General features: G+C 51.2%; 10 protein-coding genes across 10 annotated transcripts; 4 read left to right on the plus strand and 6 right to left on the minus strand.

The window, feature by feature from the left end:
- Positions 1-707: 707 nt before the first annotated feature.
- Positions 708-2,055, minus strand: BCR38DRAFT_349859 (acyl-CoA dehydrogenase; the record flags this gene model as incomplete). The annotated part of the gene is made up of 2 exons (XM_040856523.1): positions 708-1,285; positions 1,341-2,055. The coding sequence occupies 2 exons, from the start codon at positions 2,053-2,055 to the stop codon at positions 708-710; spliced, it is 1,293 nt and encodes a 430-aa protein (XP_040713060.1).
- Positions 2,056-2,411: 356 nt separating this feature from the next.
- On the plus strand, positions 2,412-4,095 carry BCR38DRAFT_47629 (cytochrome P450). Its single transcript, XM_040863032.1, has 2 exons — positions 2,412-2,604; positions 2,657-4,095. Exon 2 carries the CDS (start codon positions 2,820-2,822, stop codon positions 4,011-4,013), a length of 1,194 nt encoding a protein of 397 aa, XP_040713061.1. The 5' UTR covers positions 2,412-2,604; positions 2,657-2,819; the 3' UTR covers positions 4,014-4,095.
- A 36-nt stretch (positions 4,096-4,131) lies between these two features.
- BCR38DRAFT_323681 (n-alkane-inducible cytochrome P-450) lies at positions 4,132-4,395 on the plus strand (the record flags this gene model as incomplete). Its single annotated transcript, XM_040854786.1, has 1 exon — positions 4,132-4,395. A coding segment is annotated over one exon (264 nt), but the record flags the coding sequence as incomplete, so codon positions are not given.
- A 2,855-nt stretch (positions 4,396-7,250) lies between these two features.
- BCR38DRAFT_476704 (uncharacterized protein) lies at positions 7,251-8,620 on the minus strand (the record flags this gene model as incomplete). The annotated part of the gene is made up of 1 exon (XM_040863053.1): positions 7,251-8,620. The coding sequence occupies exon 1, from the start codon at positions 8,574-8,576 to the stop codon at positions 7,251-7,253; it is 1,326 nt and encodes a 441-aa protein (XP_040713063.1). The 5' UTR covers positions 8,577-8,620.
- Positions 8,621-11,015: 2,395 nt separating this feature from the next.
- BCR38DRAFT_442657 (ankyrin repeat-containing domain protein) lies at positions 11,016-11,907 on the minus strand. Its single transcript, XM_040860827.1, has 3 exons — positions 11,621-11,907; positions 11,407-11,547; positions 11,016-11,327 (listed from the first exon to the last, which is right to left on the minus strand). The coding sequence occupies exons 1-3, from the start codon at positions 11,792-11,794 to the stop codon at positions 11,184-11,186; spliced, it is 459 nt and encodes a 152-aa protein (XP_040713064.1). The 5' UTR covers positions 11,795-11,907; the 3' UTR covers positions 11,016-11,183.
- A 758-nt stretch (positions 11,908-12,665) lies between these two features.
- Positions 12,666-13,774, plus strand: BCR38DRAFT_459802 (ClpP/crotonase-like domain-containing protein; the record flags this gene model as incomplete). Its single annotated transcript, XM_040862335.1, has 2 exons — positions 12,666-13,051; positions 13,162-13,774. 2 exons carry the CDS (start codon positions 12,666-12,668, stop codon positions 13,772-13,774), a joined length of 999 nt encoding a protein of 332 aa, XP_040713065.1.
- Positions 13,775-15,325: 1,551 nt separating this feature from the next.
- Positions 15,326-16,944, minus strand: BCR38DRAFT_349131 (uncharacterized protein; the record flags this gene model as incomplete). The annotated part of the gene is made up of 2 exons (XM_040856464.1): positions 15,326-16,606; positions 16,687-16,944. The coding sequence occupies 2 exons, from the start codon at positions 16,942-16,944 to the stop codon at positions 15,326-15,328; spliced, it is 1,539 nt and encodes a 512-aa protein (XP_040713066.1).
- Positions 16,867-17,894, minus strand: BCR38DRAFT_47732 (uncharacterized protein). The gene is made up of 2 exons (XM_040863070.1): positions 17,141-17,894; positions 16,867-17,080 (listed from the first exon to the last, which is right to left on the minus strand). The coding sequence occupies exons 1-2, from the start codon at positions 17,589-17,591 to the stop codon at positions 16,995-16,997; spliced, it is 537 nt and encodes a 178-aa protein (XP_040713067.1). The 5' UTR covers positions 17,592-17,894; the 3' UTR covers positions 16,867-16,994.
- A 3,090-nt stretch (positions 17,895-20,984) lies between these two features.
- BCR38DRAFT_308873 (uncharacterized protein) lies at positions 20,985-22,233 on the minus strand (the record flags this gene model as incomplete). The annotated part of the gene is made up of 4 exons (XM_040854638.1): positions 20,985-21,396; positions 21,487-21,869; positions 21,923-22,027; positions 22,084-22,233. Coding segments are annotated over 4 exons (1,050 nt in total), but the record flags the coding sequence as incomplete, so codon positions are not given.
- A 1,066-nt stretch (positions 22,234-23,299) lies between these two features.
- Positions 23,300-24,326, plus strand: BCR38DRAFT_459805 (uncharacterized protein; the record flags this gene model as incomplete). The annotated part of the gene is made up of 3 exons (XM_040862336.1): positions 23,300-23,366; positions 23,451-23,873; positions 23,953-24,326. The coding sequence occupies 3 exons, from the start codon at positions 23,300-23,302 to the stop codon at positions 24,324-24,326; spliced, it is 864 nt and encodes a 287-aa protein (XP_040713069.1).
- Positions 24,327-24,491: the final 165 nt, after the last annotated feature.

Raw genomic sequence — 24,491 nt, forward strand, 5'->3', positions numbered from 1 at the left:
GCGCAGCCATGATCCCATCAAGTGCTATACAAACCAGTTGGACTGGGTCAGTCAGATCAACCTCCTTCCAAAGGACATGGCGAGAAGGTTCTGCACAACATTCCACTCCAGAATCATGGATCAGAGGGTCGCCTGGATGTACCAGGGAATGGTGACAACGGCGATGAGGACAGCCACGAATGTGCGAAGGGGTCATTTCATCTGATTCGAGAAGTCTGTTGCGTCCACCAACACCAACATCATTGTCGACGATTGCGCAGTTCGTATCTCTCGAGTCTTGGGATTCTGTGGACTGGTTGGTGACCACAGATTGTGTCAACACTGAGGTGTTGGGCACTCTGGGCATTGTTTTTCTCCAAACCTTCCACCGTTTCTCTCCAATAGGGATGCAACTGATTGCGCCTTCGAATTACAATAATCGCGGCGAAGCCAGTATGAAAGCGCTATACAAAGTTGTCTTCTGCACGGCGTCAATACGCCCGGCAGACTCGGAGGGCAAACGTAGCCACGCAAGCCCCAGGACTCTCACAGCCAGTCATTGCGTTGGGCTGAGGGGGAATAACTTCCCATCAATGCTGGAAAATACTTTTCGCTCAAAATGCCACCAGAGGAACACCCAGGGACTTGCAAAGGCTAGCTTAGATAGTGTCCAGCTTTCTCATGGCACTTTCATAACGTGTTTCCATCCTCACCTCGATGCAAGATGGTCACAACTTCGAACGCTCAGCACGAAACCGCACATCCTTCGCCTCTTGCCGTACGGCTAGATCGCACATAATCTCCTCGCTTCCGCCACCGACAACATACACACGCACATCTCGGCTTATTTGCTCGATTCTGGCACCACGGCCGCTCTTGGAGTACCCGGCACCGCCCATGACCTGCTGAGCCTCTCGGCAGACCTTTTCCAGACACCTGGTACTCATGACTTTCAACAGCGCCGTCATGCCGCTAACGTTGACCTCCCGGCCACTAACTCGGGACGACTCGATGATGAAGCATAGCTGTTCTAAGAATGCATGGACTGGTTCAATTAGCAGCCCAAACGTTGCGATCTTGGATTTGATGCCAGCGTGCTCGATCAATTTCTTGCCGAACGTCTCCCTCTCGCACGCATAGAAGTATGCATCTTGTGCGCACACTCGTGCCAGACGAAGTGCCGCTGTGGCCAGGCCGAGCCTCTCGGGGTTGAAATTGGACATGATGATCGCGAAGCCCTGATTCTCGCCACCAATTAGATATTCAACAGGGACTTCAACATCCTCGAAAGTGATGTAGGTAGAGCCTGGCCAGATATCAGCATCGCTGCAAGATATGGACATACAGGTGTATATACGTACCGCTTGCGTGCACCCCCGAGTTCTCTAACCTCCTTCTGCTCACCCCCCCTGCTTTCAATGGCACGACGAGAACACTAATTCCTCCATGTCCTTGGCCCCCGGTCCTCACAGCGGTCGTGCAATAGTCGGCCCAGATCCCGTTGGTAATCCACTTCTTGGCCCCATTAACCACATACACATTGCCTCTCCTTTCCGCAGTAGTTGCGATGTTGGCCACATCACTTCCCGCACCAGGCTCCGTAATGCCTAAACAGAACCTGATCTCTCCTCTCGCCACTTTCGGCAGCCATCGTCGCCTCTGCTCCAACGTGCCGAACCGCTCGATAGGCGGGCACCCAATCGAGTTCCCGCCCGACAACCCCCAAATGACCCCGCACCACCCCATGCGATTCAATTCATCAGCCACGATAATGCTGCACCACGTATCCCATTCGTCATACGGGATTCCCGCTGGCAACAGCACACCGCCAGCGTCAGCTGGGTCGCGAACGGGCTGAACGACCGCGAACCCTTGCTTGCAGAACGAAAGCCGGACCGACTCCGGGACCTGCCCGAACGTCTCCCATTCTTGCGCGTGGGGCGCGAGCTCGGTGTCTACGAAGTGCCGCACGCAGCCGCGGAGACGGTGGTGTTTTGATGTGTAGTAGGGGTTGGTGGGAAGGTCAAGCTGAGGGATGAGGGGCTCAGAGAATGGGGCTACGCGTGGAGGAGCCATGGTTTGTCAATGAGCGGGAGGGCTGACATTAGTTTGGGAGAAGCATTTTGAAAAGGTTTGGTTGTAAGATCTGTTCGACCAAGTGGTGTATTGATGGCATTTAAGCGGGGATCGACGAGAATTAGATACTTGGGTTGAGGGACTTGCCTCGGCTCATGTGTGCAGCTGGGTTAGGCTTGGTTACACGCATAGGGTCGCAAAGTCTCATCCCAGATTTTGAGTTCGCCTTGCATTTTGCAAGTCCCACGAGTGTACGAGTGTACGTGAAGACCGCTCAGCTGGATATCCCTGAACCTGAGTTCAACTGCACATCAGCAAACACAAGATGGTCAGAATATGGAGCGCATTTTCTCATCGAGTCTCACGACATTTCACCATATTGAGCGGCGTTTCTAAACTATATTTGTTGCCTTTTGGCATCATGCAGCACGTGAGTAAGAAGTTGGAGTTAAGCTGTGCGGGTCACAACTTCAACTTGAGTTGTGCTTGACCGCCGCAACCTGCTATCATTATAGGTTATTTTCAAGTCTCGATCGGATTAACCCCGACGTAGGTTTCAGTACGCATTGTAATGCAGACTCCACGACTAATATATTTCCAGATCTCAGTTGAGAAACCAACAATTTGTCTCGCCAAAGCTGTCAATCTGAATCCCGATGAGAAACTGGGATTGAGGATAAGGGATACCGATACCCCTCAACCCCTCAAATATGGGAACTCGTTAAAACAGACTTTCACCAGTTTTTTTGCTCTTATTAGACAAGATGGAGTTACTGCAAAAGGGACTGGCAGGCGTCAGTGACAAGACGGTCCGCCTCCTCGACACCACAGCCGTTGAACTCAACAGACTCATATTTGTGTTCATCTTCATCTCCATTACCTCATTCCTGCTGCGAAAGATCCTCATCCGCCTATCTGATGCCGACTTCATGCGCCGGACCGGTTCTTCCAGGGGTATCTACTACCTGAACCAAGGTGTCTTTGGCTTCACTTTCTGGAAGTCGCTGCAAAACGCCGGACGCGCCGGCAAGCTCACCCAGGAACTACAGAGCCGGTTTGCAAAGGTAGGCCCCACATTCATCGCCACAGGCTTCGACTTTGACGTGGTGCACACAGCGGACCGGGAAAATCTGACATGGCTCCTAAACGACATCAACAATTTCGGCAAGGGGCCCAAGGCGGGCAGGCGGCGATGGGGCTCCTTCATCAAGGGCGGTGGCTTCGTGACGGACGATAAAGAATGGGAGAAGAGCCGCGATATGGCCAAGGAGGCTCTGGACAACAGGAGCATGATGCGGCTCGACCGGCTAGACAAACAAATTGAACACCTACCCGCCAGACTACCCCGCGATGGCCATACGCTCGAGTACCACAATACGGTCATGGAACTCGTTCATGAGATTGTCATGGAACTCTTGATCGGCATCGGCCAAGACGAAGATTTCAGCGCTCAAGTCAACGCGCTCAGGGACGACGTCGAATCTGGGGCCGATGTCGTCTTCTGGCGGCGCATGCGCAAGCCGTCCATCCAGCGGTATTTCTTCTTCTGGCAGGAATTCCCTGAGCAGTGTCGACTCGAGTGCGCCGCGAAGCACATCCACGCCGTCATTGACTACTACCTACAGGAAGTCGTGGCAAAGCGGGAGCAGAAGGCCCAAGAAATGACGCTCCACAAGTGGGAGAAGGGCGAGGACATGTCTATGTTTGTCTATGTGGACCGTCTCTTGGGTATCACCAATGACCTCGAGGCCGCACGTTGCGAGGTCGTCACTTTGATTGGCGCCGGGACAGACGGCGTGATTTCTTTGCTGTCGCACTTGCTCTACCAGCTCAGTCACAGACCTGAATTGTTCAAGAAACTGCAGGCTGAAATCGATACACTGGGTGGGGAGAAGCCTGACGAGGCCATGGTCAATTCGCTGAAATATCTTCACGGCGTTATCTGCGAGAGTAGCTGACCCCCGTTCCAAACCCTTTTTTAGTGCCTTTTCCTTGTCTTGTCATTCAACAATTTTGCTGACCTCTTCTTTTTTTTCCACAGCACTGCGCTTTTACTCCCTTGGGTCCGTCGACAACCGCTTCGTCCTCAACGACACCACGTTGCCCCACCGCGGCGGTCCCGATGGCAGCCAGAAGCTCTTCCTGCCCAAGGGGACCTACATCCTCGCCGGCGTGCCAACAATCCATATGGACCCCGAAATCTGGGGTCCCGACGCACACGAGTACCAACCCGACCGCTGGCTCGATGAGGGCTTTCAAAGCCGCCCGCGCTACTCGTACATGCCCTTCTCTGAGGGCCGGCGCCACTGCCCCGGCGAACTGTTTGCCCTTGTCGTGGCTAAGTACACAGTTTTCAGATTCATGCAAAAGTTCCGGGCTGTGGAACCGGAAGGCGCTATGTGCTCAAGATGCGTTTGGCGATGCCGCTGGCAAACGGATTATGGGCTGGGTTTTATGAGGAGAATATGGAGGTGGATCCATCCGGGTCGGCGAGGGGGGCTGTCTTTGGGATGGGTGTGAGTTGTAGGCGGAAGTAATAAGTCGTGGGAATGGCGGTTGGTGTATGGAGTAACTTGATGGGTCAAGTGGTAGTGAAGGGGCTCTGTGAGGGTGGTATTCCCGTTGTTTCCCCTTACTTGTCTTCTGTCTCTTTTTTTTTCTTTGTGTATTTTCCTTTATCTATCTTTATCAATTTTTCTATTGACATTGCAGTAATGCATTTATTCTAACTTATATTCGCGTTCCTGTCTGGGTCCCTCCCAGACTAAAACGCTGGTGACTAACTCTATATATTTCATCTAACGTACCCCACGGTCTAATTGAACACCTTCCCGCATTTCCGTACAACTTAGGCGTCGTCCCTTATTTTTCATCTTTCAATATAGTACGTAATTAGGAAGAAAGCGACATTCAATTAGCGCTTCAAAATAACCCTATACTAAGCGTACGATCCGTAGCACGGATCTATAATATCCCCGGTACAAACTTACGTTACTGATATCGCGGCGGTACTTCACGATAGGATACACTGTTACTAACGCAAAAGCTTACTTATTCCGAAGAAGATACGATCTTAAGATGTATAGTCGACCTAGTTTTACGATTATTCCCTCCTTGGATAAGTGGTGTTGAAGACATAGCGAATCGAATACTCTACTAACGCGACGAGGGATACGTCGGCGTTAACTAGGCTTCGAGCTTCGTACGACGATAACTAGACCTCGGGACGCTTTTTAACCGAAGCATCGACTACTAGAGAGTCTTCTGCGAAGATCCCGACGCGTATCGCCCGTGTTTTACTCTCGTACGGAATATAATTAGCAAGTATAGAATTCAAGAGGAGGATATAACTATCTAGGAATCGAAGACCCCGAATAACCTAATTGAGGCATAATCCTAGACTGAATACGTGAAAACTCGAATCGTACTATATTAAAATAGCTCTCTGATAACTACACTTACTGCTCTTAACTAGTTTACGAAGGGTGCGACGTAAGTTATATACCGGCTTGTTCTTTTAGAGGGTAAGAATGCCGCGCTTCGAAAGGTAAATACGATATTTAGCTAGCGGCGTCATACGAAAAAAACCGTTTACAGGATAAAGGATCACTTCGTATATAAGCTGAAGATATATAGCCTTAGAAGTAGGTTAACGGATAGTTACAAGATGAATCGCGCTGGAGTCGTAGTCGTACGAGGAGGCCGGAGACGCGCTAGCGACTCTATAGGGCGTACGGAGAGACTGGTTAGTGTCAGAGAACAGAATGCCATAGGCACCAGTGGGTGTCAGGACACTGAACGCAGGACACCGGCGGGCCGCCGGAGGGGTGTTTCGGACAAAAGACTCCCGAATCATGATTACAATCTATGTGAAGCTTTGGGATGACGAGAGTCAAGATCCTTGGCATCGCCGACCCTGCTGTTATGCCGGGTCCAAGCGGCGGCCTAGCTATCTATATAAGGACCATCTCGAAGTAGGATAGGGAAGGAGCAGAGATCAATGCATCACCGTGGGCACCCCTACCTGAGACCGCCAGTGACCACCCGGTGCTACGTAGGAGGGACGCCCGTTACTCCCCATCACTCTGTACTATTGCCTTCGGCCTAGCCGTACCCTGACAGTTAGAATATGCGTTCTTGATAGAATAGTAAAAAAATATCTGCAGAAGATATTTACGAGTGCTTTTATTTTGATTGTAACGATATGGTTGAATCCACTTACATCTTATTGTACGAGATCTCAAGAAGTGTTCAATTGGACTGTGGGGTACGTTGAGCTATCAGCATATTTAATTAATCCTTTCATGAAAAATATCTACGATGTGATCGTAATCTAACATAATCTATTTATTTCTGGCCTTTTTCCACCTTTTGCTTCCATTTCTAGTTCTGCGAGCAATTACTTCAGATACGGGATCTGATTTGGCCCCAGTAATTTAATGTATAATGGTTAGATAGCCCTGAGCTTACTTTAGTATAGGAGGACAATTAAATTTTGTTTGCGAGTTTTACGCGTCTCATTTACTTTGCATAATACTTTCTCGCCTTGATGTGAAACACTCCCCAAAGAGTCACCTCGGTTCCTTAAACTGTCAGATGCATGGTCGCAGGCAAACTCGGCTCAAATCCATTTCCACTAACTTATTCTACATCAATAGAATGTTAACCTCTCAATAGAGAAAGCCGTATCAGTAGTGACAATTGAAGCATTCCTTGAACCTTTGCAGTTATAGACGCGCGGTCTGAATCAATGTAACCCAATGCCGTTCGCATTGGACCCCTGGACTCCTGGATTACAGTCGACTAGTTCAAACACAGCGAATCCCACTCGTACGACACCTGCATCTCCAACTCCTATAAAAGACAAGACAACACCGCCGAGGATAGAAGACGGTTGCTGGATTTTCAGCGAGCGTATATAGCCCTTGACATTTACTATTATATAACTTCGGCCACCCCCTGTCTTGTAAGGCCGATACAACGTGCAACCGAAATAGGAAAACCGCGCGCTAGAGTTTCCAATGCAACGAAGAAACCACAATCGACTGTGAGAACCCAATAGTAGACAAGTCATTCCGATGTCGTTCTGTCCTTCTCTTTTGTTCCTTCAGGACGTCGGGACAAAACGAGCTTTTTGCTGCAAAGTTCACAGCAGTGATCAATACAGCGAGGCTTGTACTCCAGGCACAGGCGTGTCAAGCAGTCTGCACAATCTCCACTTTCAAATTTCCACCCTTCGGGGTGGCCCACGGCCAGAACCTGTACATAGAGTCGAGGAAGCCCTTAATCTGCGGCAGTTTCTCGTCCAGCTCCTTGGCTCTGTAAGAACCTGCCTCCGGTGTCATTATGACGACGTGGAGACAATCTAGGAGGTTTGCCAACCCACAGCGCTTAATCCACTGCCCGGAAGCATCAACATTTCGAGTCATCACGATATATCGAGTCCAATCGGCGACTGCTTCCAAACGCTGCTCCATGGTGAAAGGTTCGTAGATCTTGTAGTAGGGCGGTTCTGAGGATCTCATGCGGATATGGTCATGTCCGTGTGGTGGGGGAAGATGAAGAGGCGCGGACTTTGTGGTGCCCGTAGCACCATTGGACCCGTATGTATGCATCGGGATTAGAGATTGGGTGTTGCTCGTGTTATATGTTTGGTGGACATCCTGGCCCATAATCTGAGGCCTCGGAAGCCCCAGCGGGGGACACGACGTAGTGCGCTCTACGGATGCCGCAGATTTCTCCGGGCAATCTACCATTATGCTCGTCGTGCGCCACGGCTTCGAGCTTTCAGGTTCTCCAATGTTCCTAGCCACACGTTTTGCTCGAGGTTTTTCATCTTCCAATGAAGAATCTCCTCGTCTCTTTGACGAAGCGCTCATGGCTCTGCTGGAGCCGCTGGTGCTCCGAACTGTTTGCCGGGCCGGTTCGGCAAGCATGCGGCTGGATCTGTGGTAGGCAGATGTTTCACAAGCACGATGGTAATCATCGCGAGCCAGTGCGCTGCTATTTCTCCCCAATGGATAAATCAATGGAGGAAGGGAAGTCAAGAGCAACTGCCCGGCATGAACTGGCGAGAACAGATGTGTCCTAAAATGATTCGGAGGCAGGCTCCACGCTGTTGAAGGTAGAAGTCCTGGCGGTGATGCAACAGGTGGCAATATTAAACCAATGTTTGATGGATGAAGCGGACCCAAGAATGATGTGTGGGCTGGTATTTTCGAGTATAGGTGTATCCTGGCGCTTTTTGGAGGAGAGGCGCACGCCGTGGGCTGTATTTCAGCGCCTTGAGCGAACTGGTTGAAATTGATGTCAAATAGCGGCCCCTTGTTCCATATTGGCAAGGTGGTGGGATGAGCGACTCCCGCTGGTGCGCCGCTGTCATCAGGTTCAATAGAATCGTATACAGCTGACGAAGAGGGACGAGATTGTGTTGCTTGGTGAGGGTTAACTGGATCGTAGGGCAACCATGAAGGAGTTCCACTACTCGCTACAGCATGGAAATTCATTCGGTAGCTTTCCATCGTTATAGAACGGGAGGATGGACGGATAATATGAATTCGCTCCGAAAGTCGCTGGTAGCCAGAGTGTATTGACAGGACTCTGGGGAGGGGTATAAGAGCGGCCTACGGCTCTCGGACGCACATAATTGATTGTTCGACGCTCGAACACGAGCATAAAAACTGGGTTTGGGTAAGTAGTGATTCGAGTTCAGAAATCGATTCAAATGTGGGAGGTTCTTTTATTTGTGGAAAACATGGAGATGTCCTCTTGGCCTGAATTTCTGGCGATAGCAAACGCACTTTCTGCAGCTTTCTGTCATCCTTGTGAGTCTTCTCGCGTAAAATGCCCTCTTTTGATGAACCAGGACAGGAAAAGATCAGCCGCCGTCCCTGATTTGAGTTCTGAACATGACGAGAGGGCGGAGTATGGAAGTATTCAGAACACACTCCGTTCCTCTTGGACTGGCCCGGCTTTTCGATACCACAGCACGCCCAAGACTAAAACACGACAAGATTGACGAGCATAAATGCATTTGTAACTTGAAGCCAAATTATCAAAGCACCTGTTCCCTCCCAGAATTCTACCGTTCACTATCGGATATCGAGTTCCAAAGTCATCGAGCATCACCACCCAAAGGCAACAGTGACCAACCACATGGTGAAGAGGTACCACGGTACTTCCAAGAACTCCCACACTTAAGTCAAAGTCAGTCATATGGAGCAGTGGGATCCTCGTCCTTCCTAACAGGTACAACTGTAACGAAACCTACACATCACAGCTCTGGTCTACTCGGGTCAAATGTGGTGCCAGCAGTCATCCATGATGGTTAGCCAAAGGGGTCAGACTTTTGGGGCAGTTCTGTGAGGATGTGTATCCGTGGTCTGGCTGGCGGGTGACCGTGATTGACTCCAGAAGGGTTCAGCGTGGTGATGCGCCAATGAAGCTTCCCAAGCTCACATCTGATTGCATTGCGTTCCTGGAGGCATCACTTCGTTTGACTTAGGCAGACTAGTAGAGGTGTTTCAGTCGGGTGTGAGTCGCCAGCATGGCCTCTGAATCATTATTGTGCGTCAACTACAGATTCTCAGCTCGCAGTGGAGAAAACTGCGAGTTGGTGGACATCAATACCCTTGGTCACGGCAATCTATGCAGAGTTCAATTGAGCGTTTGTTGAGGGACTGGGTCCAAATAATGGACATCCAATTGAGGGAGTGCATGACTTGGAAGATCGGTCTTGGCTCTTTCAGCCTTGCATAAGGGTCCGGTCGAGATAAACTGCAAGAGGTACCTGGTACAAGGTGCTGTTCGGATATAGGTAGTCCAGCGGCATCGGTGAAACTGCCCAATCAACCACTCTGGATCTTCTGGATTAATGGCACATTCAGTACTCGAAGGACTCAGGCATATGAGGATCTGCCACATCCTTTTCCTAGAACTGTATCTAGGTGCCACCCCCTCCACCCCCAGGAAACTTTCGCGTGGGGCTAACTGTCCATCCACACCAAAAGATCAATTATCGTAGGATACTTTCGAGTCGGGTCTAGATGGGCTGAAGCTTCGATACCCTGGTCGACTGGGCCATCGGGTGGCCGACTGAGGGGATTGATACATGCGTCAGACTGACAGCTTGTATCTCAGATAGTCGCCATCCTCCCATTCAGACCACACCCCCAGAGGTCCTGTGGTTGTACGTTGCACCACTGGTCTCTCAACAGTGGAAAAAAAGCCGCGATTTAATGCGGACCACGACTGAAAAGTCTGCTGAGACATGCTTTTGATGCCCCCGGCGACCTCGACGGCACTCATCACCTCGATGGCCAGCCACATCTGTCCAGCAAATAGATAATCCTGCCTTGGATCTATCACTCTGGTGACTCAAACGAGAAGCGTGGCGTTGGCTACCATCAAATCTTGCGGATTCGGTAACTGTGTGGGAGATCTGCTGACCGCGTATAAACAGGATCAATCCGAGGCGCCCCTGGGATCAAGCTGATATTCGAGAGCCGATCAGTGAGTTTGACATCGTTGTCTGTCCAGAAGATACAGCTCTTTCCTTTCCACGCAATATTAGTAATGTACTTTTGGTATCATGGGTATTGTTGCATGAGCAGTGGACAGTAATTTCATCGCAGAATTGATAGCCGCCGTACCGCTCTGGCTAGGGCCGGTTTTTCGTTGCATCGAAGAGTCAACACAAACATCTCGAGTCATTTGCCGCTCTTCCCTTATCTTTCCTTTCTTGTTTGAGTCGTCTGTTCTCAATTTTCTCTTCTTTTTTCCGCCTTTTCCCTTTCGGCCCAATGACTAACTCCTGAATGTTATGGCCCCCACCACGAAGAGTGTCTGGCTCGATATCTGGCTTGATATTATTCGGGGCCACACAAAAGGATACTTATCAGTTCGCATTGAATGACAAGGTGGGCTGGAAGACGACACGTTGTCGGGAAGCCGTCACGCAGGGGCAAAGATAGGCGCGGCTGATCGATTCGATTGGGTGGATTAATATATAGAACCAGAATGGACAAGTTGGCAATAAGAAAATGCCCTCAAGATCATGCAGATTGACAAGTCCTCCTAAGCACATACGCTGGACTTCGTACCGGGGGTCTTTGTCGGAGGCCCCAGCGTCATAAGGACACATTTATGGCTTTGCCCTTGCCAGGGGCTGCCTCGAACTCGTCTTTCCACTCATCCTCTTGCTTGAACATTGCTATGCACTGCGTTGCAGACGGGGTTCCATGATCTGGATCAGCACCACCCTCAAGTAACACCTGATGGTATGTCAGCATATGTTCTTCGACAAGAGGACACCGACAATAATACAAGCGCGTCGGCGTTCGAGGCACGTACGTGTATCACATCATCCTCCTTCTTGAACACCGCGCCCGCTAGCGGACTCTGGCCCCTGTCATTGGCCCGATTCGGGTCGGCTCCGTGCTGTATCAGCAGCTTGACTAGATCTACATGACCATGATAGGCTGCGAGCATGAGCTGTGCGGAGTGGTAATGTCAGTCATACAACACACTCCCAACATGAAGCACCCGGCAGCTTGAGATAGCATACAAGAGAATCGCCCTTGTCGTTGGTCAGGTTAGCCGGTAACCCAGCTGGTAGGGCCTGCTCGAAGATGTCTTTCTGGCCAGAGCGAGCGGCATTGAACATGCGTCCGGCAAACTCAATGGCCTCGGGAGGCAGTGAAGACGGTGCTCCATTGGTGCCCTTTCTTTCAGATGTCATTATCGTCGAGAAAAGCGGAAAACAAAAAGGACTAACTGGTATAGTTTGATAGCCGCCACGTGGTCGTCGAAGTATAAACAGTGTCAAATATCATTGGCCGCATTGGGCTCGGGTTAAAAACCCCGTCACATTCATGAGCGTCATTGGGGGGCTGATTGAGCCAATTAGATGACGCACAAGTAATCATCACTCCACGTCTCGGTGCTCAAATAGGTAACAGGTCCAAAGATTCATCAAACCAGCACAACAACCAAACAGAAGAACAAACTCGACTCGTCAGTTCGACATGTTGAAATAATGGATGAATAGACCCCCGCCTCCAAAATCCCCCCTACTCCCTTCCCCCCTTGATATGACTCCGTGGGACAGTTTTCGTCTTAAAAAGCCACAGCTTCCCTCGATCAACTGAGCAATCCACATTCACATGTAAATCTTTCATTGTATGCGGACGTTTCTCTCATGCAGAATGCTGCGTACAACTGTATCCAGGCTGTTGCCAATGTTTACCTTGCCTTTCCATACTGGTGGGAGACGACATGATGAGAAGGTTCTCGTGGCTATGGTTCGCGATTCAGGTGGATGGCAGATGCTGTGCCAATCTTGACCAAACACTCGATCACCCAACTCCTCCTTGGGTTTGCGCCTCAGGGAAGTTCCAATGCTACAGACATGATAATATCTCATCCAACGAGTACACAGTACTGACGCCTAGATGCAATGTTTGTCAGTTACAATGAGTCAAGACTGACAATGCGCCGATAACCCGACGATAGCCGACTTCGACCGCGGACGTCAGCTACTCGTGCTTCAGAAAACAACATCGCAGCTTCTAAGCTCATCAATCTCAAGTCCTTCAATTGAGCAATTCACAATGGTTCCGCGTCGACCCCTGCGCCTCGGCTCTAGAGCTTCAGCACGCTTCATCCGGGCCTATTCCAGAGACGCCGAACCGCTCATCCGCGTAACCAACCTCGCGGCACCAGGCTCAGGCCACATCCGAGTCCTCGAGCTGAACCGGCCCTCGTCGCGCAATGCCATCTCCAAAGCCCTCTTAGCAGCCGTGCGCACCGAGGTCGAAGATGTCCAGGCGCAGTATACGTCGGAAGGCAACGAGGTACCCGAAGTGCCGCGGTTTGACGGAGCAGCTGGCTCCAACAAGGTCGGGCCTACGCGGGCGCTTATCCTCGCCAGTGCTTCGGATGCGAGTTTTTGCGCCGGGGCGGATTTGAAGGAGCGGAGGGGGTTCACAACTGAAGAGTGAATACTGTCTCTTTCTACTGTCTCTACATCCATTCCATTGACCAATCCTCAGTGCTCGTTCTTGTTGCAACCGACCGAATGGACGAATTGACTGACCTGTAAAACAGAACATCGCAATTCCTCGCCAACCTCCGAAGCACCTTCGCATCCCTCTCTGCCCTCCCTATCCCGACTATATCTGCCATCTCGTCCCTTGCGCTGGGCGGCGGCCTCGAGCTCGCCCTTTCAACCCATTTCCGCGTCCTAGCCTCGACCGCCACCGTCGGCTTGCCCGAAACCAGACTCGGCATCATCCCCGGTGCGGGCGGCACGTACCGCCTACCAGCTCTAATCGGGCTCAATCGCGCCAAGGACATGATACTCACGGGCCGCCGCGTTTCGGCGCCCGAGGCCTACTTCCTGGGGATTGCGGATCGGCTGGTGGAGGTTATGCCTGAGGACGAGCGGGACGGTGTGGCTGCTGCCGAGGGTGGAAATAGTAATGATGCGCAGGGCATGGCAACGAGGGCAAGGAGGCTGGTGTTATCCGAGGCGGTGAGAATGGCGGGCGAGATATGCGAGGGTGGGCCCGTGGCCGTCAGGGCGGCGCTGCAGGCTGTTAGTTGGGCAAGGGAGGAGATGGAGAATGCCATGTATGAGAGGGTTGTTAGGACGGAGGATCGGGATGAGGCGCTTGAGGCGTTTCGGGAGAAGAGGAAGCCTGTGTTTAAGGGGCGATAGGTAGAGTCTTACATCGTGGTGACGAGCGAGGAGCGAAGAGCCTGATAAGCAGGGGTCGTGCGTACTCAGGTATCAGGGTACCTGCGGTGTCCAAGTGAAGGGCTAGGATTTAGTTTGACGGTGGTGGCTGAGGCAGGGTTGTCCGTCTTCCACATGTGTACCTTTGCTTTTACGAGAACATTTCCAAAGTCCCAAGGCTGTATGTAACTCTGAGACAAATCGGGTGACGACATGTAAAACGTTGCGGCCGCTTTGGTGGTGGATGAGCCCATGGTTCTCAACAAAGGCAAAGTTGGAGCATATTACCACGCCTCTATTGCGAGGTAGTTTAAGGGGGGTCTGCCAGTGATGCTTTCATGCGCAAATCAATCACATGGGTTACATGATGAAGTTGCGTTCTCTTGTGCTCTATGACCTGTATTCTATGAGCAGTGAGTTCGAGGATTAAGCTGTAGCCACATCGTCTTACTTGCTCACACTCCGGAGATGTCGCTGAAGCAGGTTAGGGACGTCTTCGTTCAGTGGGTCGCTAGTTCGCCGCTGAAGGACAAGATTTTGATACCTCAATTCAACTACTTCGGCTATGTGAACGATGGGGTTTTGGTGCGGTTCGAGAAAGGCTACCAAGGGCAAGGTACCAGATGATATCCAAGATGATGATGACATTGCCGTTGCGGCTGAAGAATATATATGGAACCTAAATGGCCCTGGTCTCCCAGATCATGATAGCGACCAAGAGGACGGCGATGATGATATGGGTATGGAGAAGACTTAGACGAGCCTCTCCGAGGCACCTGTATGGATTCCATGGACTTCTATGCTGGCATAAATGAATAGATTTATGTTCAACCTCTCTCGTTGCCGATATCGTATTACCTGGTGGAAGGTCTAGGGCATGCATTTAAACACCATTTTGCCTGGCCTCCTGTAGTCCTCGTCACCTGACTATAACACTTCGTAACACTTCGTAACACTTAGCTGTCTAGCGCAACTTTCGCGACATGAATACTCTCATTGACGTTAGTGGACGTGGCCGAGCCTCGAACGGACAAAGATCACACGACAGATCCTGATGTGCCTCAAACCGCTGACAACGTGGGAATAATCCGGCAGGTCACTTGCTCCTGCTGTTGGAAATTGTCAGCATTTGAAGTTCACGCGAAGTCCCACCCATCGGTCATCTACGCGCAGGCAAGTCGTTCACTAATGAGGCTTAAGGCCTGGCAGTTTTATTTCAGCGCCGTATGGCAAGTATAACGACCGGCATGGGGGTTACGTATTGCTGCGTTAGAGATAGATGCCTCAAGCTCCTATTTGCGTGCTTCTGATGGACTACTCGGAAGCATCCAATAATATTGTTCGGAGTAGCGATATTACCAAGGAAAGGCGCCTACCGTTGTAAAGTAGCCAAAATCACGATGCGCGACACCGTTTCTGTTCCAGTTCAAATTAGTTTCTCTACGGTGATCTCATCTAAACCGCTCTAATTTCCCGGCGCGAGCGTATGCATACACGCTCTCCTCTTTTTGTAAGCAATTCATCCCATACCCCTCAAAACGAAAATAAAGCATTATTTTTCCTCCCAAACGGATACACCACCAACGCCGACAAAAACAGTCCCACCGCCAATCCCACGGCAACCTGGATCATCTGCGCACCGACGCTAAAGCTCTGATATATGTTCTGCTCGTAGATCTCCTGGGCGCTCGTCGTCCCATTGTTAAACAGCGGCGTCGTGATGCCGGAAATCAGCCCACCCTGAGCTGACAACCCCGAGGGGACCAGGACCATGATCCCCGCGACTACGCTCGCGAAGGCGAAGGCCCGTCGGGAGCGAGCCCATAAGTGGCCTAGGACGCCTAGGACGAAGGCCGAGGCGGTGTCGGCTACTTGCGCCGTGGCGTATTGGGAGACGAAGTAGTTCACCGTGTACGCCGCGGATCCGAGGAGGACCTGGACGGGGATCTGGTTGGGGCGCGAACGGATGAGGACGGCTTGCCAGACGAGGTAAGTGGGCACGAGGAGGATTTTCCATCTGGGGTTGATGGAGCGTGGGCAAGTGGCGGAGTTTGGCGCGTTGGAGTCGATGACGACCCAGAGTTGCGAGCCGACGTCGATGCCGTACCCGAGGAGCAGCGAGTAAATGATGGCGTAGAAGAGACGGGTTGACCCGGCGGTGATGGATTTGGATTGGAGCTCTAAAGCGCCGCAGAGGACCAGGTACCCTGGGAGGATGGTGGTGATGGATGATTCGGCGATGGCACCGAAACAGAAGTACTTCTGTTCCGAGCCGCCGATGGACGAGAAGGCTCGGGCGCCGAAGGAGGTGATGAGCGCGGCCGTGACCTCGAGAACGTTGGAGTACAGCGGGTTGCTCGCAGCAACGATTACTTGGAGGAAACCCACAGTGCAGCCCAGAGTGAAGGCGATGGGCATATCGGTCCAGTAGCCGCCGTAAACCCACATGCAAGCGAAGGCCGACGCGAGGCCGTAAAAAGGAACGACAGACCAGGGTTTGTAAAAAGAAGGAGACTCGACGAGTTCGATCAATTTTTGGGTGGCTTCCTCGATAGTGACTTGACCGTGGACGACGTCCTTGTAGATACGGAAACTGATCTCGCACGCGCCGATGTCGAGACCTTGGGCTTTGACTAGGGTTGTGTAGGCGGACCGGGTCATGGGGTCGGCTGGGTCGATGGGGTTGATGAAGGATATGTCGGTGCAGCCTACGGTGTAGTTGACACGGCCTTCCATGTCGAGCGCTTTGAAGAGCGCCAGGGTGTACTCTTCGATGCGGTGCGTTGGGGCGCCGTAGGCCATGAAGGCGTATACCTGGAGGGGTCAGAAGCTGGGTAGGCATAAAGCATGTATGCCAGGCCTAAAGCCATTGCATGAGAAAGAGGACAACTCACCATCAGCAGCACCAGATTTCGACGATGGGCCAAGTCGGACTTGGCCTGTATGTACCTGCTTTGTTTGGCATGGTTGCTATGCGCCATCTTTTCTTTCAACTTACGCAGAGCATGAGTAACTTCATGAGGGTCAACACCAGCCTGGAATTTCCTTGGTGTGCCAGGGGTTCCGGACCCTGAGCTGGTGTATGAAGAATTGCCTAGAGTCGGCACGGCTGTGCTCGACTCGGTATGACCCAAACCAGGCCGTGCGAGCATCACAGATGGTGCCACCTTGGTTGATATTCAGCGGTTGAGGCAGGTAAGATTTAAAGAATGGGACATCTCACCAGACTCGCTATCCTCCCATGCGACTTCATTTTTCGGATCGCATACACATCGATCCCCGTGTCCCCTATGGGCGGTGGTTAACCAGCTTGTTCATGATACGTCGGATATCGTGTTCATGACGCACCTATCAAGTTGGTGATTTCCTGGTGCTTTTCCGGCGAGCCTAGATCTTGCCGCCATTCCTCCCACCAATCTCGAAATGATTGCCACGCGCCACGATGTCTGGTAGGATCTCGATCGTTCTCCCCATACCTCGAGGACCGTGTCTGAATTGGTATGGGCCGCGTAGAGAACGTATGCTCAAGCTGATGTGACTCATCTGGAAAATGGGCTCTCAGCCGTGGTGGCGTTGTGTCTAGTCGAGGTGTGGAGGACGGTGGTGCCGCAAGGCATTTGTCGCCTTCATCTGCGCCCGTAGCATGGGTCGTCCTCGACGAAGCGTTGCTACCCTCGTTTGCGTCGCTTGCTGATCCGCTGGTGGAAAGACCAATGACCGGTGGTGGTTGGTTATTGTGGTGAAATGCTTCGTCTGTCCCGGACACAGTGGGCGCGCCTGCGCTCATACCCTCTGCCATAACTGGAGATTCGCAATGGCAAGGCGGTTGAGAACTTGAGATTCGGAAATGCCCTTGCAGTCACGCTCGGTGTAAATGCTGGGAACTTCGTACAATCGTACAATGTTTACACGTGCTGTATAGCTCGGTTGGCTGTGCTGACCCAAGGTATGGGGCTATTGTGGTCTTGGCGATCTGAAGAAACCATTTGGTAAACGAAAGATTCTAACATCAAGGGTCTTTCTGCAGAACTGATTGTGTGAACCTCCAAGGAAAGGAATCGCCAGTGGGTGGATATTTTCAACTAATCGAGACCCACTCCTTCCCGAATGCGTCCGTAATGATCGACAACGAGCCACAATCCACTAGAAGAACTGTACATGGTCGATCAACTGACATCAAACAATTCCCGCTGGGGCCTGAGCTGCATCTGCATGTAAGGGCATCTATGTTTGCAGGCGTGATGGTGTCCGTAAAGGCACGAAGGACTCCTATGGCATTGTGTCGATCGCAACGGATATGCCAAGAACACGGTTCAGAGGATCGCTAGAAACTGAGCCCCACGCGGGGAACACCCCTGGCTCGCATCATCAATTGTCGATGATAATGCATGATTTATAGGTTTGTGACTGAACATGTAAGGGTAGTACTCGTGGCGGAGGCAGGGGATCAATATCTGGATTTATCCCACAGACTGCCAGATGACACGGAACTTTTAACTGATTTATGACATAAAATTTTGAGTGCATTTTTGGAACTAGAGGCTTCGCAGATGGTCTGGTCTATATTTTTATAGCAATGTCGCTTCACCATCTTCAGCCAGCTCACAACTCCAAGCCAATTGGATACAAACTTGGACTTACACGCGTCGTCCGAGTGAACGTAGCGTATCAATGCGCTGACGGCATTTCCATTTCTTGGCACTCAGACGGTTTTGACATTCTGGTGCATTACCTTGCTATGCTCTCAGGTGTACTAAGCAGAGTCGAGAAAGAAGAATAGGTGAGTCTGGTTTTCTTTGGTTTGGAGGTTCTACGTGAGGCGGGAGGGGAGGATGAAGACATGGATTCGCGACTAAAATATAGCTTTGACTGGTTGACCCTCCTTGTTATTCCATTTTGCAGCTCTGGGGCTGGTATATGTGTATGCTGTGTCACGATGATGTCTCATCATTGGTTACACGCGGGATATTTCCCGTATGCGCTCCACAAATGGTCTTATTACAACGCAACGACTAGCTCGCAATGTTCCATTGCCGTGTGCAAATCGGGCATAGGCTGCAACACAGGGTTACACATCCCAGGGATATAAATCTAATCGTGAGGTTTATCATGCCCCACCCCATAGCAAGCACTGTAGTCTGTTTCTGTGATGTTCTTGGACCTGCGAATGACAGTCAGTTCTATACCACTGTACGCAGAGTCTCAACGAGTCATTGTAATTATCACACGATGCCTATAAGACCAACTCATAACCTGTTTATACTCCATACGATGCTTTTTCCAATCCGCCTTCTGACACTCCTTAGATCAATACGACATCTTGCACCTTCCACAATTCCACGTCAATGATGTTCTCCACAAACGGAATAGAAAATATCGGACTGATGGCAACCCGCACGCAACGCATGCCATTCAGGGATATTCATGAAGTTCTCGGGCAAACTTCCCGTCACCACACCTACACAATAACGGCTTCTCCAGGTTAACGCTCAGCAGAATAGTGGCATCAGGCTTCTTGAACTCGCACTCCGTGTGCGTCCGACAAACTATTAGCTTTCCGATCAGATGGTTCAACGCTGAGACTTAGCAGTGAATCAAGGTCGAGATGCTCGCTGTTGAAGGTAACGGGCATGGCATCTGCCCCGAGACCGCAAGGGAACATAAACTCGGGGAGAGGCTCGGCAGTTAAGGGATCCGCTAACGGAGCAATGAATTCAACGTAGCTATACATTCTTGTGATGCGAGTCTTGCTTTTCTCTTTTCAACTACGGCTGTAAATGTCACAGAGCAGACCAAACCCCTCACCCCAAAGACGATATCGACCATGAACGGTGAGGTCGGAAGGAGCTCGATTGGAATCTTGTCAGCTAGAAGGGTTTTGCCCTTCTCCGAGGTGATGTCAACATCCCCGGTGAAGATACTGAGATTACCTGACGTGTTATCTGTATTCCCAATGATTGTTATTGCGTGAGGTGGAGGCACAACCTGGTCTGGTTTGTGCTCAACACTGGCAGACCCGACAGTAGCAGGCTTACCATATATACCGGGCATGATCTTAGTGACGAATACACGTGAGGCACCACTAATCATCATTTCGTAGATCTCCAGCTCTGTGTCTAAGCCAGCATTACAGGAAATTATGATGTGTCGAGGCGTTGGTTGGATCGCCAGTCCCACCTTAGCTGCCTTTGGTTCAATCTTTATTGCGGCCGAAGGGACATGGAATAAACAACCAAAGGGGTTTTCCTGCTCCAATATACAGTCTCTATTGTACAGAAGAGAGAACTCGACTTCGTCTTTGCATCCGATGGCGCGCCATAACGAGCCCATGCATCCCGAACGACGAGAAGGTCGTCTCATCACAGAAGGCCAGCGAACTGGACAATTCCAGTAGTTTCTGGGCTTGCTTTTGGATGCTATTCGATGATGTACCATCTGCACGAAACTCGCAGGGAAAACAAGAAAGCATTGCGTGCGATGATGGCTGCCTCCACGTCATAACAAGTGACGTCCGAGGTACGAGACGCTGTGTGCGGTCAGTTTGGTGACCATGATAGTCAGAAACAAGCGAATTTTCATAAGGCGCCGGCAAGGAAATGTGGCGAGGAAATCGGGTGGGAAAAGAAAAGTACCTTGACTTACGAAGCTGGCGGTCAGAATACGCGGTGAAGAGGATGTTACTGCCCAGACGCAGTAACCCCTGTGAATTTCATTATGCAAATTGGCGGGCAATGCGCTACGCCATGCACTGTTACATACTATGTCAAGCCCACCGAACCTAGAACCACTTTTGTCAACGCCGCAATATTTTGATCGTCGGCTCCACGAAAAGGCAGTTTTTTTCTGGCGGAAGGCTTCCCCGTCGGCGCGCTACGTGCATATGGAAATATCTACTAATTCCCCCTCGAGAATCGGCTCCATTGTCGCCGGCCCTGGGGTGTCGGCTATGGGCCGTTCCACAACTCCTCAGAGGCCTTCGAGTCTTCCAGGCCGGCAAAATCCTGGTTTCCAGCACTTGTACTACCAGCAGTATTCGCGCATGCTTCACAAGCATTTACTCAACCATCCTGTATCTGTGGCGCCAGTGGTTGGATATCCCTGTTCGATGATTGAGCACAATGTATTATACTTTTCAGTACCCACTGCTCTTCCACCCCAGGACCTGACGTGTTCCCCATTCCTCCGTCGCAGAAGATTGCTCAGCCGTCACGGAAACCTGCGTCTCCTTCAAGATATGCTTCTCGCTATCTGCGTCCTCAGACCCGCGATGCCTGTTGCCGCCATTCTCTCCAGCCGCCGTGAGGTACGTTTCCATCTTGACGGAATGTTGATGGCGACGGTCATTGATGATGTTTTGACTGGGCGCCGAGCGAAATGCGCCGCTGCCATCATCCAGGCGCCCGTGAGAACCGCTACCAACGGTGCTGCGACCGAACAAGGGCAGATTGAGCAGAGGCCGAAGGGCGGGAATCGACCCGGCTATAATGCCGATGCCTTCTTCGATAATGGACCAGAGACCAATCTTACCGGTGCTGAGCAGGAATTCGGCTTGGTTGTTGTAGAGAGTGAGGTAGCGGAGTCGGACGATGGTCGCGCAGCTCGCGCTGAATAAAGAGTCAGTTATGCTGTCTTGTCACAGCTGTCCAGGAATTGGCCTGGGACCCCTAATTTGAGGCTTTGCAGAGAATACTCACAAAGCGGCAAGTCCAAGTATCACAGCAACCGAGATCTTGACCTTTGGTTTCATCTGGATGTTCCATAACAAGACTGCTGGAAGAATTGCCAAACTCCAATCCGTCAAGATGGAAACGGCCGAGAAGAGAAAGCTGACGGTGCTATTGATGATGGGATTGCATGTGCCTGTCGTGGTTTCGCCCCATAGTGTGGTGATTGGGTGGCAGATGTTGGCTATGGCGACTATGAATATCACGGAAGTCGCCGTGGTGGCGATTATGATGCTCCAAATGGTCCATACGAATCGACGGCGTGGGTCTGCGATCCGGAGAAGGGTCACGCAGATGCTGCTCTTGATGGGTACCGTGCAAGAGGCGTAGAAGAACTCGGCAATGAAGAAAAGCTGTGGTAAGTAATGGTCAGCTTCGTCGTACGACCTTCGACTAAAACTCTCACCTTGGTCCCTTGCATAACATCACTCGCCGAAAGATCCTTTCTATACTGGCCAGCACCGTAGTAACTACAAACTATACACAGCGAACACGTCACCGAATAGATCATCTGCGGTGGTGCCAAGTCAGCAGTTGGTCCTTTGGAGGAAGGCTGGATGTACGTACAAGACCAGAGATCATCAACCAGTCGTCTACGCCAAAGGCTTTGATCCATCTCCGCACTGCTACGCGTGATATGACCATTACCCAGCTCAACGACATCATGACTATGGACGTGTAGAGAAGTTGAACGCCATCGCCCGCTGGCTTGACCATGTTGAAGGTCAAGTCGGAATGTAGCCTAGTTTAGAATGCCGTGAGGCCAGAACGTCTTGATAAGTGAGAAGCAAACGAGAGGCAATATTGCTCGAATTCGAGCACTCGTACCATGCATGCAGGTCTCAAGCATTATATCAGTGGCAACTGCTCAGCCAGCTTCTCCCCCAATTTACATATTTCAACAGTTCTACATTGGGATCTCATGATCTTGATTTGTCGTAATTGTACATATGTTACGAGGGCGTTGAAACCGCGGAGGCGGTTACCTTCGTGATTGGCTGATGCCCCTGAATATATCGTGGAGTATGCGAAATAGTTATGCCCCAGAAACTACCATTTTATTAACCTGAGTGAAGTCCGCTCCACTCAGGATTCTCGCCCACCCCACTATACTTGTGGGTTATTGCTTTTGAGGGAATTTCTGTGCGCCACAGCCCGTAACGCCGCAAGTCTCCAAGTGAGAAAAGGAAAACTACATTCAATCATAAGCAGTCTAAAGAGGAATGCCGCTCTTGCCTCTCCGTGTAACCTCGACCCCGGATCACATATTGTGAGCATCGAGCCCCCTTTCCACAGTATATCAAGGGAGAGATCATCTTGGGACCCGCCAGTTATTGCAACTAGGTTTACCGGGGTCCTAGTTCATGGACGCACGTGTGTAATGAGCCTGGAAGCGAAGACGTCGAGATTTGCCATGTTGAAACCCGTACCGAGAAACTACGTTATTACAGACATATGATATGATTAGATGCTTTTATACTGGGTATGGTAGATCAGTGGATAGGTGCCAGTATCCATTACTTTCTCCCGTAGCTCAGCGAGCTCCGAGTATTACGGATACGGAGCAACCCGGCACTATCCGCAAGCTAACAAAGTTTAACATGCAGGAGCCAAGTGTCCGTTATAGTCGGGCCGCAGCCGCCCATCAACGCTCAAGATCCACATCGATGGTATGAAGCCACGGTCCGATAAAACCAACATGATCGACTCTTAGTCGCATGCTCTTCCCGGTGAAATCCTGTCATCTTTTCGAAGTCTGTCACATTTCACTTCATATTCTACCATGGCCGAATTCCTCGTTAACGATGCTGATCTCACCAGCCTCAAAGGCAAGGTTATTGTCGTCACAGGTGAGTCACCAACTTTCCCACCGTCGAGTTTTATGTGACCCTACCAACCCACATGCAACTGACTCGCTCAACCCTCCATTTCAGGCGGCTCCTCGGGTATCGGCCTAGCAACGGTCGACCTATTACTCTCACTGGGAGCTTTAGTGGTCAGCGGTGATATCCAGCCACCAAAGGAGTCACCAACCTCATTAACGTTTGTGAGAACCAACGTCACCATCTGGGCCGACCTCGTCGCGCTCTTCAAGAAAGCAAAGGAGGTCCATGGCCACATCGACCATGTCTTCGCCAACGCAGGGATTTCCCCCCGCGCTGATTATTTGGCAACGGAGGTGGATGAGAACGGGGACCTGAAAGAACCCACGCACGAGCTGATGGACGTCAACTTGAAGGGCGTCATGAACACGGTTACGCTGGCTGTGTGGTACATGCGCCAGCAGCCCGAAGGAGGCAGCATCGTTGCCTGTGGCTCGAGTATTGGATTTCATCGTGTGCGCGCTGTGGATTACTGTGAGTTGGCTCGAGCCCGCATTTTATTCCACTCTTTTCCGTGCTTGTGCAGTTACTTACTCTCACACCCGTAACCCAGGCACGGCCAAACATGGCGTCCTAGGCTTCATGCGCGGAATCCTGCAAGTCATCGACCAGTCTCAGCTCCCCGTGCGCGTCAACACGCTCGCGCCCAGCTGGACGGATACCGCCGTCCTCCCCAACTTGAAGGAGATAATGCAGGGCCTCGGCCTGGAGGCACAGCCCGGGTCGGCGGTTGCGCGCGCGGCGGCTTACATGATGGTCGATGCGTCCAGGCAGGGACAGGTAATTTACTGTGCGCATGGTAAGTACAAGGAGGTTGATGAAGCCGTGTTGCTGCCTGCGTACGACGCTATCAAGGGGGAAGGCAATATTTCGGATGATGAGGCGTTGAAGCGGATAATGCAGGTTATGATGGGTGGACAGGCTTAAACCGCCCGGAGGCTGCCGCATCGTTACGGATGCAACAAGTCCTCCAGAGAGCCGGCCGGATTAGGCGGGAGGCACGCGTATTTCCATGGCGCAGATATTGAACCCAATTCCCCTACGGTGGTTCTCTGATCTTATCCGTTCACAATTGAAAGCTCAACCACAGTT

The sequence above is a fragment of the Pseudomassariella vexata genome (genome assembly GCF_002105095.1).
Source record: "Pseudomassariella vexata strain CBS 129021 chromosome Unknown BCR38scaffold_11, whole genome shotgun sequence".
Taxonomy (NCBI): domain Eukaryota; kingdom Fungi; phylum Ascomycota; class Sordariomycetes; order Amphisphaeriales; family Pseudomassariaceae; genus Pseudomassariella; species Pseudomassariella vexata.

What these genes read in the sequence shown, in the direction of transcription:
- BCR38DRAFT_442657 (XM_040860827.1), bottom strand. Translation starts at nt 11,794, where the DNA reads ATGACATCTGAAAGAAAGGGCACCAATGGAGCACCGTCTTCACTGCCT. An exon ending in ACGACAAGGGCGATTCTCTT is followed by an intron (nt 11,548 to 11,620) that starts GTATGCTATCTC and finishes CACTCCGCACAG; the next exon opens with CTCATGCTCGCAGCCTATCA. An exon ending in AGGAGGATGATGTGATACAC is followed by an intron (nt 11,328 to 11,406) that starts GTACGTGCCTCG and finishes ACATACCATCAG; the next exon opens with GTGTTACTTGAGGGTGGTGC.
- BCR38DRAFT_47629 (XM_040863032.1), top strand. Translation starts at nt 2,820, where the DNA reads ATGGAGTTACTGCAAAAGGGACTGGCAGGCGTCAGTGACAAGACGGTC.
- BCR38DRAFT_47732 (XM_040863070.1), bottom strand. Translation starts at nt 17,591, where the DNA reads ATGGCAGAGGGTATGAGCGCAGGCGCGCCCACTGTGTCCGGGACAGAC. An exon ending in GGAAATCACCAACTTGATAG is followed by an intron (nt 17,081 to 17,140) that starts GTGCGTCATGAA and finishes CACCGCCCATAG; the next exon opens with GGGACACGGGGATCGATGTG.